The following is a 15656-nucleotide window of genomic DNA, read 5'->3' on the forward strand; positions in this document are numbered from 1 at the left end:
GAGTCCTCGTCCACCCGGGCTCGGAGACCCCCGCGGCCGGGCCGAGCCCCTTCCCCGACGGGGCGCGCAGACGGACCCGAGCCCCTCTGGCTGCCCCGCATTGCTACAGGGAGACCCAGGGCCCTGCCTCCCCTTCCCCAGATCCCTCTCCTCCAGGCTGCTCCGCTTACATCCCAAATTTCTCGAGGGCGAGAGGTGCCGGCTGGGTACCTGCTCTGCTCCCAGTCGCCAGCATCCCCCAGCCTCGCAAGGATACTGGGACTCCCCCCGCCCTAGCACGGGAGAGAATACGGGGAGCTCGTTCCAGTTCAGCCCTTTAGCAAAAACACACAGGACGGGGGGAGGAAGGCTGGGGATGGGGACACTTCTCTCCAAAACATCTCCTCTAGATGTGCTTTATTTACCTCCTCTCGTCCCAAAGCAGCACACACCCCTTCCCCCTCTCTCAGCATCTCCAACAATTTATTTTGGCTCATTAAATTTAATTAAGAACGGAGTAGGTGTTCCATATTTAATAATAATAAAAAAAAAGGGAGGGGGGGAAACAGGGGCATAATAACCTCCAAGAGGACTAAAATAAAGAATCACTATTCAGATGCGGGCAGCCACAGTGCAATTTTTTATTACTTTTTTTTTTTTTTTTTTTTTTTTGCAGTGTCTTTTTAAGAGCATCTAAGCACACACACATAAAAAGCTAGAAGGCATGCATTCCGGAGTTATTCCTATGCATATCCCTGCAATAATTTTCCGCTTTCCTTCGATAAAATTGCCAAATAATAATGAATCATTTCATAAATAATGGGTTTAGAAGCTTATCAGGGCAGGCGGGCCACTGCTGGGGTTTTATCTCTCTCGGCCACATTGCAGTAGTGTTCCGCTCTCCATACTAAATAGGAAACTGGACGTGATGTGGAATTAGAGCCTACCCAGCTGAAGCCACCCAACACTTACTACAAATATAGCCACGATGCGTAGGCCACAAAATGGCTCCACTCACTTTTCCCAATGAAAAGCAAATGGTGAGTAAAGAGGAATCGGCCCTGCAGCGAGCTGGGCGGTGCGGGCGGCGGGATGGGGTTTTGGGGGGCTCCGGCGGGCAGCGAGGGGGCTTTGGGGGGGGCTTCTACCCCATGTGAGAGGCAGGCGAGCAGGGAAAAAAAACACAAAACCTTTTTCCGCCGCTGGGTTTTAATCTTTTTTTTATTCTTTGATGCGGGATGGGTGAGGAGGAGAACGCGCTTTCCCCTTTGAAATTGTGGGGTGCGATACCCCCACCGCCCCGGGACCCCCGGGGACCGGCCGCGGGTGTGAAGCACCCACTGGGCCCAGGTCCCCCAGCTTCTCCCAAGGGAAAAACACCAGGACACGGCATGGCCGACGGCCAGAGTCTGACCGCTTCTACCCGGGAGGGGGGTCCCCCCATATCCCGCTCCCTCTCACCCCTTCGTTTTGGGGCGATTTCCCTACAAACGACCGGCGGGAGAGGTGCGCTTTCGGGCTGGAAATTTCCTGCCGATCGGCTGCTGGAAAACAAAAGGATTTTGCGGAGCAGAAACGAGCAGGCGGGGAATTATTACCCCCCCCCTCCGTTTCTCCAAACGAAACCACCCCAATTTAGGGCAAAATACCGCATATATCTGTGCGTGTTTATGTATTTCGTTTTTAACGAAAGCGGAGGGAGACGCCATCGGGATTTTTTTTTGTTGTTGTTGTTTGTTTGTTTTTTTTACAAAGAGATAAACCTTATTTTTCGTGATTTCGTTGGCGGGGGGGGAACCGGCCTCGCCTTCCTGTTGCTCGGCGGCGGAGAGCGGGCTCACCCCGCTGCCGGCCCGGTCCCGGCTGTCGCGGCTCCTCGGCCGGGAGCGCGCCTGGTAACCGGCCCCTTGAGGAATTTAATTTGCCCCTTTAGGAATTAAATTTTCCAGCCGGACGCGGGAGAAACGCCGTCGCCGCGGCCGCTTCGTGCGAGCCCACTGGGAGAAAAACAACCCCGTGTCCGGGCCCGTCTGGGATTTCCTCCCGGAGAGATCGGGCTTGCAATGTATCCAAAAAACCGCCCAATTCGCCCCAAACCTAGGGCCTTTTTTTTTTTCACGCCTTTTTTTTTTTTCTTGTTTATTTTTTTTTCCACGCCAGGCCGTGCCCGTCGCTAGTTGTGGCCCCTTGTGCGAGGCGGTGGCTCCCGGCGGCGGCGGGGGGGGACCCGGGGGTGGCCGCTGTCCCCTGTCACAGGGGCCGCCCCGGGGTGCTGTTCCCTCCTTCCCTCTCCCCTGCACCCTTCTCTCTGCACTGATCTTTGGCAATCCGGACCCACGAGATCCACCCTCTCCTCTTTTTCTCCCCCCCCCTTCTCTTCCTCCCAGGATTTAGCAGTTTTATCCCGATGCGGGTGTCCTTCCTCTCTGTAAAGTCGTAAGTACCTTGAGGTGGGAGGAGTAAATTCAGCCTGACACTGAGAGCGCTTTTGTTGAAACAGGAGAGACTTGCGGTGTCCCTACTTAAATATGACACATGTGAGTAATCTCTTCCTATACAATATCGGAATAGGCAATTAGATTTTTCTTTCTAAAGGGTTGGAGGGAAGGCAGGGAGCTTGTGCTTTATGTGGGGTGGCTGGGTTTTTTTTTATTTTTCAGAGAGATGGTGAGATATGGCAAAAAAAATGGGATTTCTCTCGCAATTCAGCCCATCAAAAACGGGAAAAAAATTACCCAAGGCAAAGGAGCGAGAAGGATGGGCGGCAGCTCCCTGCTCCGTGAAGCTCCCTATTTATATGGGGAAAAAATAAACCAACCAAACAAACAAACGAACAAAACATCTGAAAGCGAACGAGGGGATATGTGGGAGAAAAAACATGGCAATAATCTCCATATCGCTGCCTGCCCTCGGCGCGAGGTGCCCTGTCGCGACAGCATTCGTTCTATGGGAGAAGGGGGACAATGCCGTGTGCGTCCGCGGCCGGGCCCCTTCCTCCTTCCTGCTGTAGTGAATGCGCGGGGGGATTGGCTCCGTTAGGGGCTGGTTTAACCCCCTCTCCCCCAAAAAGTGGTTTCGGGTATATTTCGCTGTTTTACGAATAATAATAATAGTAAAAACTAGACATGGGAGGAAAAGGGGCCACTCTTGAGGCTGAGGCCGCTGCCGGCAGGCCGGGTCGCGGTCGGGCTGACTCCGCAGGTCGGCAAACACCGCAGGGGCCCCCGATGTGGAGAGAAGTACCCCGCAAAAAAGCGGGGGCGCGCACTGTACTTCCTCCGTTATTTGGCCGCATAATTTAACTCGGTGCGCCGGGCGCTGGCCGAGCCCTTCTCGCTGCACCGGGCGCCCCGACGGTGCCACCGCTCCGCGGGTACCGGGGGATGGGGGGTCGGGTCCGGTGGTGCGTCCTGCGGGACCGGGGCGCTGCGGGACGTCAAAAGTGCCGCACCGCTCCGCCAGGCTCCGTGACGTCACGGCAGGGCCGCTCCGTGACGTCACGGCCCCGCACGGCTCGGGCGGGGTGGACCCGCAGACCCCCCGGTGCCGCCAGCAAACTCTAAATGATTTTAGGGTGATTAGTAACTCCCCCCGTTCCTCACCGGCCAAGTCCGAGCCCCGAAGCGGCCACCCCCGTCGGGGCGGTACCTGCGGAGGGGTAAACCCCCCTCCCCAAAGCGGGGCCGCCCCTCACCGCTGCCTCTCTCCGCAGGACGATGGACAGGCCGCCCGCCCCGCCGCCCCCCAGTGACCCCCGCGATGCCCGCCCCCCCCGGCGGCACGACTCGGAAGCGGAGACCACGAGCGAGCCGGAGAGCAGCCGCGGGGGCATGGAGGCGCCGGCGGACCCCCAGCTGCTGCTCAACGGGGCGTCCAAGGAGGCGGGCCGGCCCTCCCCCGGGCCCCCCGCCGCCCCTGTGCCCGTCATCGAGCTGGTGCGCCGGGGGGGCTCCCTGGACATAAAAGACCGGGAGGCGGCGGGAGAGGCGATGCAGAGAGCGCCGGGTGCCGAGCCGTGCCGCGCCGCCGAGGCCGCCTGCGAGGCCCGCATGGTGCAGCTGAGCCCCCCCGCGCTCCCGCTGCAGCCCCACGGCAGGGCCATGCTCTACAACCTGGGCCAGCCGCTGGCCACCATCAACAGGTCCGTGTCTCCCCGAGGGGTGCCCCGCTCGAATGCGGTGCCGGGGAGGGAGGGAGGGAGGTGCGGGGAAGAGAGGGGAGCTGCAGCATCTCTTCTTCCGAGCGGGGCTCGGGGCTTAGTCATCGCGGGTTTGCATGCAACTTTGCAAAGGAAGAAAGGGAAAAGGGCAGAGAGGGGGGGAAAAAAAAAAAAAAAGAGGAAACGAAAAACTGTCATTCCTAGAAAAAAAAAAAAACCACAGTAGAAATGTCCCGGGCAGAGCAAGGGAGTCCGTCAGTAAACGGGCCAGAGCTGGTTTAGCTCCTCGGACTCTCTGTCCTCAGACGAGTCCCTCAAATAAGCGCAAGGGACAGCAAAGGCTCTGGCAGGGGCTGGGCAAGCCCGGGGGGGTGCGGGGACGGACCCGGTGCGGACCCGGCCCGGCTGGACGTTCGCGCCCGCCTGCGGGAGGGCACAAAGCCGCGGGGATGCGGGTGGGTTTTGCCTGGAGCCTCCAGCCCGGATATTCCAAGCTGCCCACATCCCCCTGCTCACGGGGGGCTGGCGTCCCTCGCTGCGTGTCCCCAGGCGGCCGCGTGTCGTGTCGCCTCACGACCCAGGGCTCGGCTTCGTGAGCCGTGAGCTCGCTCCGAGGTCACGGAGCAGCTCTGCTTCCCGCCGACCCCGAGCTGCCCCCGGACGCTGCCTCCCCCCACCGGGAGCCGGGGCGGGGGGATGCCGGAGTGTCCTCACGGCCTCTCTGCCTTTCGTTTGCAGCGGGTTTTTCGGCGAACCGGATTCCTTCTCCATGTACGGCAGCAACCGGGTGAAGCGGAGACCGTCTCCGTACGAGATGGAGATCACCGACGGTGAGAGCATTTCGCCCCTGCGCCAGGTCTTTAGGGGGGTCCCCTTCTGCTGAGGGGGACAAGTTGCTGGACGGTGCCATACTCTGGGATTAAACCCCCAAATAACAAATAACAAAAGGACTAAAGCCCCAAACCGTGAAATGCGAATAGGACGTCTAGGGAGTCAGGGTGGCTCTGCAGTAAGGTTCGGGATAGTGGAGCCCACACCCGTCCCCACTAACACCCAGCAGCGTGCTCGGTGGGTTTGACTTCACCCAGCGAAGCAGTTCAGTGTAATGGCTAATTACACCCCTCAGAGATCAAATCCGAAGGAGGACCCTAAATGTAAGTCTTTGTTGAAGTTCAGATCAGGGCCACTGCAGTGAGATGCTGTGTCTGTAAACCCTTTCAGCCAGGAGACATTCGCAATGCAGACCACAGCCTTGGGCGGAAAGGAAAAACTGCCTTTAAACTGCCTGGAAGCAAAGAGCTAACCCTGTGCTGAGGTCTGCAAGGGCGCAATGGGATTGCCTTTTGCATTTTAATTCAGTGTACATCCACACCTTGCTGCTGCCTGCCGTGGAGAAATATCCCGTGGCAGAGCGCGGGAGCAAATACGGCGGGTGACAGCCTGGTGTCTGAGCAGAGATCCCAGGCACGGGCATTCGTGTCGGAGCCGCGGGATAGTTTCAGAGAATGGAAAGGAGGGAGAAGGCAGTGCAGGATCCATTGCCTGCTCCCCGGCAGCCGGCGTGGGGTGCGGGATGCTGCGTGCAGGCGGCAGCGCTGCCCACGCAAAGGGGTGTTCGCAAGAACAATTTACACGTGGAAGGCCAACCCGTTCATCTGCGGAGTTAACAGCCCGTACACACGAGATCCATTGAAACGTGTTTTCTCTTTAGCAATTGTAAACACTGTGTTTCAATTGCTGGACAATTATTTTCCTTCTTTTTAGCTAGCTGTGCCTTCCACTCGGCTAATCTAAGATCAAATCCTAATCCACATCACTCTAAAACAATACAGCCCGAAATGACGGGCTCAGGGTATTATCTGCATTAATCAGTCTCTCTCTCCCCACTCTGTGCTCTCCTGGTCCTTTCAGACCGGAGTCCCGTGGGACAGGGGGATGTCACAGCCCTGGCACAAGAAGGGCTTTTTGTCTGGCTTTCAGTTCTGGGGCTTAATGGTTACGGTGAAAAGTCCATCAAATCACATTGTCCGACTAAAGCTTTTGACTTGCTATTTAATTAGGTGTTAAGGATTACAGACATACTTGGTTGCAGCCAAGTTTTTGGATATGTTCTTTGATTCAGGTGTACAGATTGGGCCCAATCCTGAAAGTTCTGGCTCATGTGAATTTCCAAGACGGGGCTCAACATTTTTTGGGGGGAGAAAAATATGTATCAGACGACGCCGTCTAAACAGGAGCAATTTGCAGGAATGTACATCCCATGCTGAGGCGTTTGTGTGGTCTGATGGGCTTTGCTTATTGCTCTGGTGGTCACCTGCCAGGTGACATCTGTGGCACACAGGAGCATCAGTCCTCAGAGTCCCCAGCCCTTGGGAGCTGCAGAAGGGCAGAAAAGTCTTGCCGGGCACTTGGTGTTTGGTTTGCTCTGTAAGGAAATGAGCGGAATTTTTTTGCAACTATTCATTTATCTATTTTGTGGAAAGTTTGTTGCATTTAATATCTTCTTTAAAAATAGCTATAAATGGAGATAAAAACGTGAAAAAGTATCAGTAAAAAAGTATATCCTGGAACTTTGGAAGCTCATCTTTTTATTAGTTTTCCTTAGATCTCTAATTACAATTTTAAAAGCATCAGTCAATCAACTGGAACAAAATCCAGGCAAAAATTCTCATCTGACTGCTTGAATTAATTATGAGGCAAATTTCTTTATAAGAAATAGATCTTCTATTATAACACAGCTATGGGGCATTTTAATTTTCTCCATTGCTTGACATGTTTTGGCCCAAACCTGACCTCTTTCCAAAAGATATTGTTAATTCAGTTCATGCAGGAATCAAGAATATGAGTGGTGTCAGAATTTCTGTTATATACTGGAGCTTGGTTTGGGTGCCCCTGGATGAAAATGGACAAGTCTTTTTTTTCTGATTTCTGACCTGTATATGAATAGATGCCTTTTAGTTGTCAACTTTCAGTGAACACAGACATATGTTTGAAGCCTGTGAAGACTGGAAGTCTCTCGAAGTGGTTTTGGGGTCTTTTTTTGTTTTGGTTTGGTTTTTAATAAACAATATCCAATGTGGGTTTTTTTCTTATAACCTAATGGGAGTATATGGGTTTTAAGCTGCTGCTTCTTCTGGATTCAAGGCTGGTTTCTTTATCTTTTCTGGAAAGAGCATTGAAGTGTTAAAATTGTTGTATTATTGTAGTGGGTTATAGCACATTCTTCAATGCCTTCTTAATAGTGCTTTTGAGGTCCCCTTGGTCCCCACCACAATCCTGTAGCACAGCAGACTGTGCACATCAGGGACAAGAGGCCTTCCCTTTCCATGAGCTCTTGCAAATTAATTCATACAAAGGGCATTATGTGCTGTTTAGGGGTCAATATTACCTTTATTAAAGCATCAGACTGGAATCTTAGAGGTCAGAGAAGATGTGTTTCTCATTTCTGTATCCCCCAGCTTATTCCAGAGGCTCTTTGTGATTTTGGAGGCCTCCCTGCTCCTGAGCATGCTGTAAGGAGAAGTGGCTGCTCACACTCTGGAGAAGGTGGCACCTTTAACCTGGCTGTTTGGGAATGTGTCTGCACACAAACCCTGCAGTGCAGGGTGTTCTGTGTGATGTGCTGGACTGAAGGGACTCAGTTTCCCCTGAAAGGAGTGAAGTGTGATGGTGTTTAATCAGCTGGAATGTGGGATTCCTCTTCTTGTGTTGTGGAGGGTGGAATCTGTCGAGGTGCAGCCTAGTAGCATGCTTCCAAAGTCACATTTGTTCAGCTGCTCTGTCACAGTCAGGGCAGCCAAGAGTTTTGCTAGGTAAGAATAATGATGTTTAAATGTCCCACAGGGTGCTGGTTTCGCTGGGTGATGGCAGACCTGTAGCTTAAACTGCTTCCCACAGCCAGGGACTTGCTCCCTCCAGAAGGGAGTAATTAGGCAAGTGTCTCAATGTGGGGAATACAAGGGAGAGACCGTGGGGATGGGGATTCCACAGTCCTTTGGGGTACAACTCACTGATGTGTTACCTGCAAGTCTTTGCTTCACATTCTGTGATGATTTTCATTTTATGTGATGCTTCCCACCCTTTGGGAGTTTCTGCCATGGTCAATCTCCCAGATTTCTATGAGATTGATGTGACCTTCCACTGTTGATGTCTCCTGGAGATGAGGATGGAAAGGCTGTAATAATAAAAGCATCTTATGGTAGTTTCCCCTTATGTGAACTGGTTTCCATGGACCCAAGGACCTGCAATCCTGATTTACAGAATTGTTGCTCCTGTAGCACAGTATATTTTGAGTAGATGTGCTTTTGGGTCCCTTCTAGCACAGAAGGAATGTTTTTCTCAAGGCAAGAGGAGTTACCCTGGTGATCTGAAAGGAGAATTGGTGTGTTTTGTGTGTCCATCCTGTGTAACATGCTCTGTCAGAAATACGGCTGTAAAATGTCAGGGGTTTAATTGGAATTCACACGTAATTAAACAATGTTTTCACTTCTCCAGTTAGTGTCAGAGGGAGTTTTTGCCCTGTGGCAGTGATACGTAGAGAGAGCAGGAGGCGCTCGGTTCAGCTGTGAAACTGTTTCATCCTCCCTCATGATCACCCTTCCAGCAAGGACGCTGCCTTCACTCTGTGGGTCACATTGCTACCTGTCCTCATTGCTATGGGGCGAATCCCACCATCCTGTTTCATACAAAACACCCAGAGGGCTGGTGGCAATCCTATGGTCTCTATCAGCACTGGATCCTGCCTGCAGCAGGGTGGGTCTCTGGATCTTAGAGTTGTCAAAGCCTCTGCTCGAGCCAATTTCCTCCTGTCTCGATGATGTGTCCTTTAGACACTTTTGCGATACAAAATAAAACTATCTAGTGAGATCAGCTTTCAATAGGACCGTTGTTGCTGAGTGACCCTTGTTGATGAGCTGAGATACCCTAAAAGCATAGCAGCCTTCTGTACACGTGTCATGGCTTAAGCCTTCCTCCTTGGAGAGGTAAATTTACACATCTGAGGAGACACCCAAAGAGATGCGATTCCATTTTTCCCTTCCACTGGATTCAACAGAAGTTATGGCTATCTCAGCTCATCATATCAGCTTCCAGTTAGCTGGAAACCCTTGTTTCACCGCCTTGCCGATGTCAGTCACCAGAATAAGTCAGTTAGTCAATTTGGGAAACAGTGACCTATTCAGCAAAGTAAACCTGACCTGTTATTCCCTGCTCCTAATTCTGTCTGGTTGGAATTCCAGGTCCTCACACGAAGGTGGTTCGCCGCATTTTTACCAACAGCCGGGAGAGGTGGAGACAGCAGAACGTCAACGGAGCCTTTGCAGAGCTCCGCAAGCTCATCCCCACCCACCCGCCCGACAAAAAACTGAGCAAGAACGAGATCTTGCGCCTGGCTATGAAGTACATCAACTTCCTGGCCAAGCTGCTCAACGACCAGGAGGAAGAAGGAAACCAAAGGGGCAAAGTGAACAAAGACTCTGGGATAGTCCAGGAAGACCTCCTGCAGGACATGTTGTCTCCTAACTCTAGCTGTGGAAGCTCTTTAGACGGAGCGGCGAGCCCGGACAGCTTCACGGAAGAGCACGAAACGCTGGACTCGAAGCACACGCGGAGCCTGCACCACGCCATCCTCCCCGTAGAAGGCAACGCGCAGCGGTGATGACCTTGGCACTGCTCCCGAAGCGCCGAGGGGGAGAGGCAAGGCCCGAGCGTGAGGATGCTGGAACTTGTGCTCGCGGGATCTGTGACTCTGCCTTTCCCCGAGAGCTCGGGCTCGGGCTCTCCCCAGCCCGGGGCGGAGCGGCCGGAACGTTGGCTGAGGAGAGACCAACCCAGATGGACGTTCAGTATTTAGGTACGTGATCGTACAAAGAAGAAAAGCATTGAAGTCATCTTCATTGTACATACTGCTCATGTCGTGACCCTGAGGAGGGGGAGGAGACGTGGCCAGCGCCTCTCCAGCATTTAGAGGGCTTTCAGACCGTTTGATGACCATTGCTTTTTAAACAGTCGCCTGGTTGAGGCATGAAACTCCTCTTTCACTGCTGGCAGAGGCCACTGATGCTTTCCTGCTCCACGTGGTGCTGGAGACTGCTGCATCATGCCAGTGCAGCACTTCTCCAGCCTGTGGCACACACAGCTGGTCTGAACAGGAGCTGGGGCCACGTGTTCCTGTTGTCCGAGAGCTTTTGTCTGTATCTTTTTAAAGAGGTGAAAAAATACCCTCAGCAAAAGAACTATTAAAAGGATTAAGACTATTTCTTTCTCTCTTCTTTTTTTCTTTTTTTTTTCTCTTTTTTTCTTCCCCTTTTCCTCCTTTCCCTTCTACCTAACTTTGAATTGTTTGGGGTTGTAGTATTTATGACGTGGGATTACTTCTGTTTAACACTGTCATGCAGTATCCATTGAATGAAAAGGTACATAGGTGTTTTCTGCCACCCTCCCAGTCCCTAATTCTTCTGCTGGTAACACTCAGCAGGTGAGCTCCAAGCCTGTTGTGGTCTACTAGAGCTTTCCCAGTGGTTTCTTAGGGCCAGAATTTCTCTCAAGAAAGATGAATTTTGGAATTGGTAAGGGAAAAAAATACTTGCTAGTGGAGTATCTCCTTGGACTGGAGGATTTTTATGATCAAAAAGCAACAAAAAGGCAAAAGGAGTCAGTGATGTATCAACAGTGTGCGTGTACATAGGAATATAAAAGGGTTTTAATGGTATGCTTTGAAGTTTTTGATTTTATTGTGTGAAAATGGTGGTGGTTCAGCTGTGCCAATGCCCACAGTATGGACCATAGTGCTGGATTTATTCTGACCTTAGGGAGGTCCTTACTGATGAGACTGAACTTTGCAGGGGAAGCACTAACAACAGTGGTGGGATTAGCCTCCATTCCCAAGTGCTCAGGTTGCTGCAAAGTTGATATTTGTGACTGAGATGGTCCTCTGATCCCTGCTGCCCCCCCGGGAGGGTGTTTGGGAAACAGAAGGACTGAGGACCAGGAAGCTGCTGCTGTGGGGGCTGGGAGCTGAGGACCATCCTGTGCTATCACCACATCAATCCCATCATTTCCCACCCACCCACCCATTGCCTGATGGGGCAATTGCCCCAAGTCCATCCTCTCCTTCTGCAGAGAAGGCACAGAAATCTCTACAATGCTACAGTAAAAAAAACTCCCAAAACCAACAAACCACACACAAACATCCTTTGGAAGGGGATAAATCTGTTTAAGTGGGGACACCTTCCACCTCACTTGTTTCTTCCCAAGGATGCTGAGGTACAAAGGAACACAGAGAATTTAAGTGGGTGTCTGCAAGCCCATCCAGGCTTATTTCAGAGCTCTGTCATTTCCATCCCTGCCGGGTTCTGATGCCTCTTTGTAAATAATAGTTAAGAGTCTGGCGTGTGGCTTGGCTTATTAGGTGGAATTAGTTGCCTGAGAAGGGATCCTGGCCCGTGTAAAGATTTCCAAGACCCCAAATCTTGGAAAGCACCAATCTCCCCCATCTTAAATTGGGGAAAAGGAGGAAAACTTCCTGGGTCTGTATTGTCCATGCATGGGTTTTTTTACTAGAAGGGGTTACCTGCAGGGCTGTGCCAGGGAAGAGGTGCTGGCAGGTGACAAAGTGACACTGAGGAAGAGGTTTGGGCTGGTACTGGTGCCAGGGGTAGGAAAGGCAAGCACTGGGGGCTGCCAGGGGACCCTCTGGGGAGAGAGGGAGAGAGCCATTCTTGGTCTCAAAATAACCCTTTACAACCTTTTTATTAAACTATTGCAAAACAAAAAAAACCAAACAAACAAAACCACCAACATCTAGAAATTCCTCATTCCGCACAAATTTATTATTTTTTGTTTAAATCTTTTTTGGTAGCTGAATAGTTGGGAAAATGGTACAACTTTGGCAGCACCCTCAAACACCCACACACACACACACACACGTGCCTGCTCGTAGCCCTTGGCAGAGCACACTGTAAGGTCTCCTGGGGTATGTACAGTTGTACTTAATTGTGATTTGAATGGTACATTTCCTCTGCCCACCTCTCCTCCTCTCTGCTTCGTCTCCCGCTGTGCGGACCATCATCCCCTGTTTCTGTCGGAAGCGGCGCTCTGGGGCAATGTTGTACCGTGTGAGTGAATTCCTGCCTTACGATTTTGGGTTTTTTTCAGCCCCCTCCCTTTCTCTGCCACGCTCCCTTTGGATTTCTGCATTTTTTCTGCAGAAATGAAGTAACCAGACCTGGTACCCTGAGTCTAAACCCTCTGTGGACGTGCTATTTAGAAAACACATTTGTTGTAATGTGTGTGTATATATAAATATATATATATAATGAATATATCAAGAATATTTCTAAATAAAGTTTTACAAAGCAGCCTCCATTTGCTGTCTGCCTCTGTCCCACCTCATCGCTTGAACCCATCATTACTTTAGTATTTCATTGCGGGATGAAGATGCCAGAGTGGCCCATTCCCAGCCACCAAAACTCATAATCAGGCAGTAAAAACCTTGCAAAAGGACGTATTATTTTTTTTTTCTTTGCTTGACTCGCACCGTCCAGCCTGGGCTGGGCTTCTTCGGAGAGAGCAGGCGGGAGGAAGAGCGCACGGGGCCGGCAGGAAGGAAGGCGGGCGATGAAGCAATGCCCCCGCCGCAGGCGAGCGTTACCAGCCCCCTTACCCCCAGCGCGCTATTTGCAGGTCCCCCAAAGGCTCCAGTGGCCTTTTCCCTCCTTTTGGCGAGGGCGAGTGTGCAAGGAAGGGGCTGCTGGGGGACCGTGCTACTTCCTTTGACAATTCGGCCATGATTTAATAGGCAGTGACTGCAATTCCTCTTTTTTTTTTTTTTTTTTTTTAAAAGTTATCACAGCCATGTGCACAAATACTTTTTAAAAAAATATAGCAGTAATTAGGGAGTGTTTACAGGCTAAGTAGTCCATTGAACATGTGTATGTTAATATATATATTATATATATAATATTAATTTTTATATATTATATATTATATACATTATATATATTATATATTTTATATATTTTATTTATATATATATATATATATATACACATAAAATGCCATGCTGCTGCTAGTGGTCAACACCATACCAATAGCACAGAGCAGATGACCAGGAATGGTAACTCAAGTATTTTTTTTGTCTTTAATTTCTATGAATTTCAGGCTCATTGCTTATTTAAACAGAGCCTTTTAGAGCACCCTCGGCTTTTTAGAAGCATCGCCCCAAGAAGTTTAGCTGCTAAAGCCTCCACCACAGCAGACAAGCAGACAACTATTTCTTTTAAAGTTTCTGGGTGTCGTTTCCCCCTGTGTGAAAGAGGGGACCCCGTTTCAACCTCCAGCCTGGGTGTGCAGGGAGCCCTGCCCAGGCACAGTCCCAGACTAGGGACATGGGGCACCCCTTGACAACCAGGCTGAGCAAAGCCCCTGCAGCCAGGACCGGGCTGGTTTCATCCCAGGCACTGGGACCAGGCACGGGGCAGGTGTGGAGCAGTGTGTGGCTGTTGGGTGTTTATCTGGAGCTGGGAGATCAGGGCTGCACAGCTGGTTTAACCCGTCTCGCCCTGCTGCCAGCCCAGCACGAGCTGATAGCTCAGCCACTGGTTATCTCTGCCTCCCACCTCCTGGTTCTCTCCCTCCCTCCTTCCATCACCAGGGCAATTCTGCTTCCACCTCCCCCTTCTGCTTTTTTTCTTCCTTCAGTTAAAACGTCCTTCATGGACACATGGCTTTTGCCACCAGCAAAAGGAAAAAACATCCTCCAGGTGAAGGTTTCAAACCACTCTGGGCACATATATAAGCTCCATAACCGACGGAAAGGGATGAGAGTTTGCCAGTGCCACCTGCTCCCTGGTGGGATGGCCAGTGTGCATCACTCCTGATTGACTCTGGTGGTGGGGAGACCGTGAGTGCTGCTGTGCTGGGACATTCTCCAGGTTCTGTCCCCATCTGGGTGTCTGGTGGCTTTATGTTGGCCATGCTGAGAAGAGTATCCTTCTTCCTGTATCTTCTTCTCCAGAGCATCTGGACCTTGCTGCTGCTCTGCCACCAAGATGCATATTTCACAGAAGGTAGCAGATATTCACCTGCCTTTGCATTTATTTTTAAAAGTAATTTTCAAAAGACCTTCTCATTCTCATCTTCTGGTGGAAAATTTAATTCATTTCTCATCAAATGGTAATTTCTTTCACAATCGTGTTGTGTTACAAATGGTGATGTGCGCTGCTCTGTGGATTCAAACACATGGGGGAAAACCCCCAACCCAACCTCTTTTTTTTCCTCTGTTCATGCAAAACAGAAAGGAAAGATGGGAAAAGCACCTTAGAGCCCTGTTTTCCATGGCACAGAGGGGATCAGCGCAGCAGGAGGGTGTTGTGGGTGGCATTGCCCTTGGCATTGCCACCATTTCTCACTGGTGGCACCACAAGGTGATGGGGGTTCTGGTCTGTAGTGCAGGAAACCTTTTGGCAAATAGTGATTTCTTTACAAGCTTGAAACAGGTGTGTTTAAGGGTATTTTTTGTTCACCCGTGTTTCTAATGTGTTGCAGGAACCCGGTGGCAGGTTCTCCGTGGCAGAAAATTTCCCTTGCCATTGTATGGATGACACCGGGGAATGAGAACAGAGAGGAAGTGGCTTTAGGATAAAATTGAAATAAATAAAAGAGAAGGTGCAAGGGATGTGCAAGAAACAAACAAAGAAACCCCCATAACCAACCAAAATTTGGGTAGATTTTATTTTCAAGCTTCTTTGTCCGGTTTTAGTTACAGCCTTTCTGGCAAAACCATGTTGAGGGCAGCCTGCACTGACTGCCCCGCCTGGGAACACTGCTGAAGCCAGGAGCAAGGACCTGCTTCATTAAGGGCATTCCCACATAATTGAATTAAATATGCTCACAGGAACGACAGGACCCAAACATTCCCACCCTGGCAACCGATGAGAAAGCTTCTCCTCTTCGCTACGACAGGCCAGTGACAACAGGAGGGAGTAATTTATGGCTCTCTGGGACTGCTCGATATGCTCTTCATCCCGGGGCTCATCCCTGACATTCCCACTGCCGCACAAAGGCTGCAGCCGGCCAGTGATGCCCAGGGGACACCACACTGTCACACGCAGCAAGGAGATGAGCAGCAAGCAGGATCCCCTTTCTCCTCCCACCTCTGCTCTTTCTCTCTGGTCCTCCTGCCTCTCCATTCACTTTTATTCTCACTCTTTTTTTTTCTTTTTTTTTTTTTTTTTCAGTTTCCATCCCAAAATTGGTCCCGGGTGGTGCGGGGAGAGCCCCACAGCTCATCAGGGCTGGGGGTGGGTGGGGAAGGATGAGGGTGCCCTGAGGCTGCAGGGGCTCGGGAGGACGGACCTGCACCACTGACGGGGGGTCCAGCAGGCACCGTCAAACTTGTCCCCCCGGTAGACATTCCTTTTCCCCTGATCTTGAAGCTATTCTCAGCCGCCCCAGTGACCTTTCCGGGGAACAATTTACTATTGTGTTATGGTAAAGCCTAGCCTCTATTTTTGCACTC

The 15656-nt window shown here is 51.1% G+C and overlaps 1 protein-coding gene across 3 annotated transcripts; it reads left to right on the forward strand.

The window, feature by feature from the left end:
* Positions 1-767: 767 nt before the first annotated feature.
* Positions 768-11928, forward strand: TAL1 (TAL bHLH transcription factor 1, erythroid differentiation factor). 3 transcript variants are annotated; one of them, XM_064665301.1, is made up of 6 exons: positions 770-1019; positions 2367-2516; positions 2640-3553; positions 3692-4120; positions 4877-4968; positions 9376-11928. In XM_064665301.1, exons 3-6 carry the CDS (start codon positions 3543-3545, stop codon positions 9792-9794), a joined length of 951 nt encoding a protein of 316 aa, XP_064521371.1. In that variant the 5' UTR covers positions 770-1019; positions 2367-2516; positions 2640-3542; the 3' UTR covers positions 9795-11928. The 3 variants fall into 3 exon arrangements, with proteins under 3 accessions (XP_064521370.1, XP_064521371.1, XP_064521372.1); XM_064665302.1 differs by lacking the exon at positions 2640-3553 and having other exon boundaries at positions 778-1019; XM_064665300.1 differs by lacking the exons at positions 2367-2516; positions 2640-3553 and having other exon boundaries at positions 768-1019.
* Positions 11929-15656: the final 3728 nt, after the last annotated feature.

The sequence above is a fragment of the Pseudopipra pipra genome, chromosome 9, assembly GCF_036250125.1.
Source record: "Pseudopipra pipra isolate bDixPip1 chromosome 9, bDixPip1.hap1, whole genome shotgun sequence".
Taxonomy (NCBI): Eukaryota; Metazoa; Chordata; class Aves; order Passeriformes; family Pipridae; genus Pseudopipra; species Pseudopipra pipra.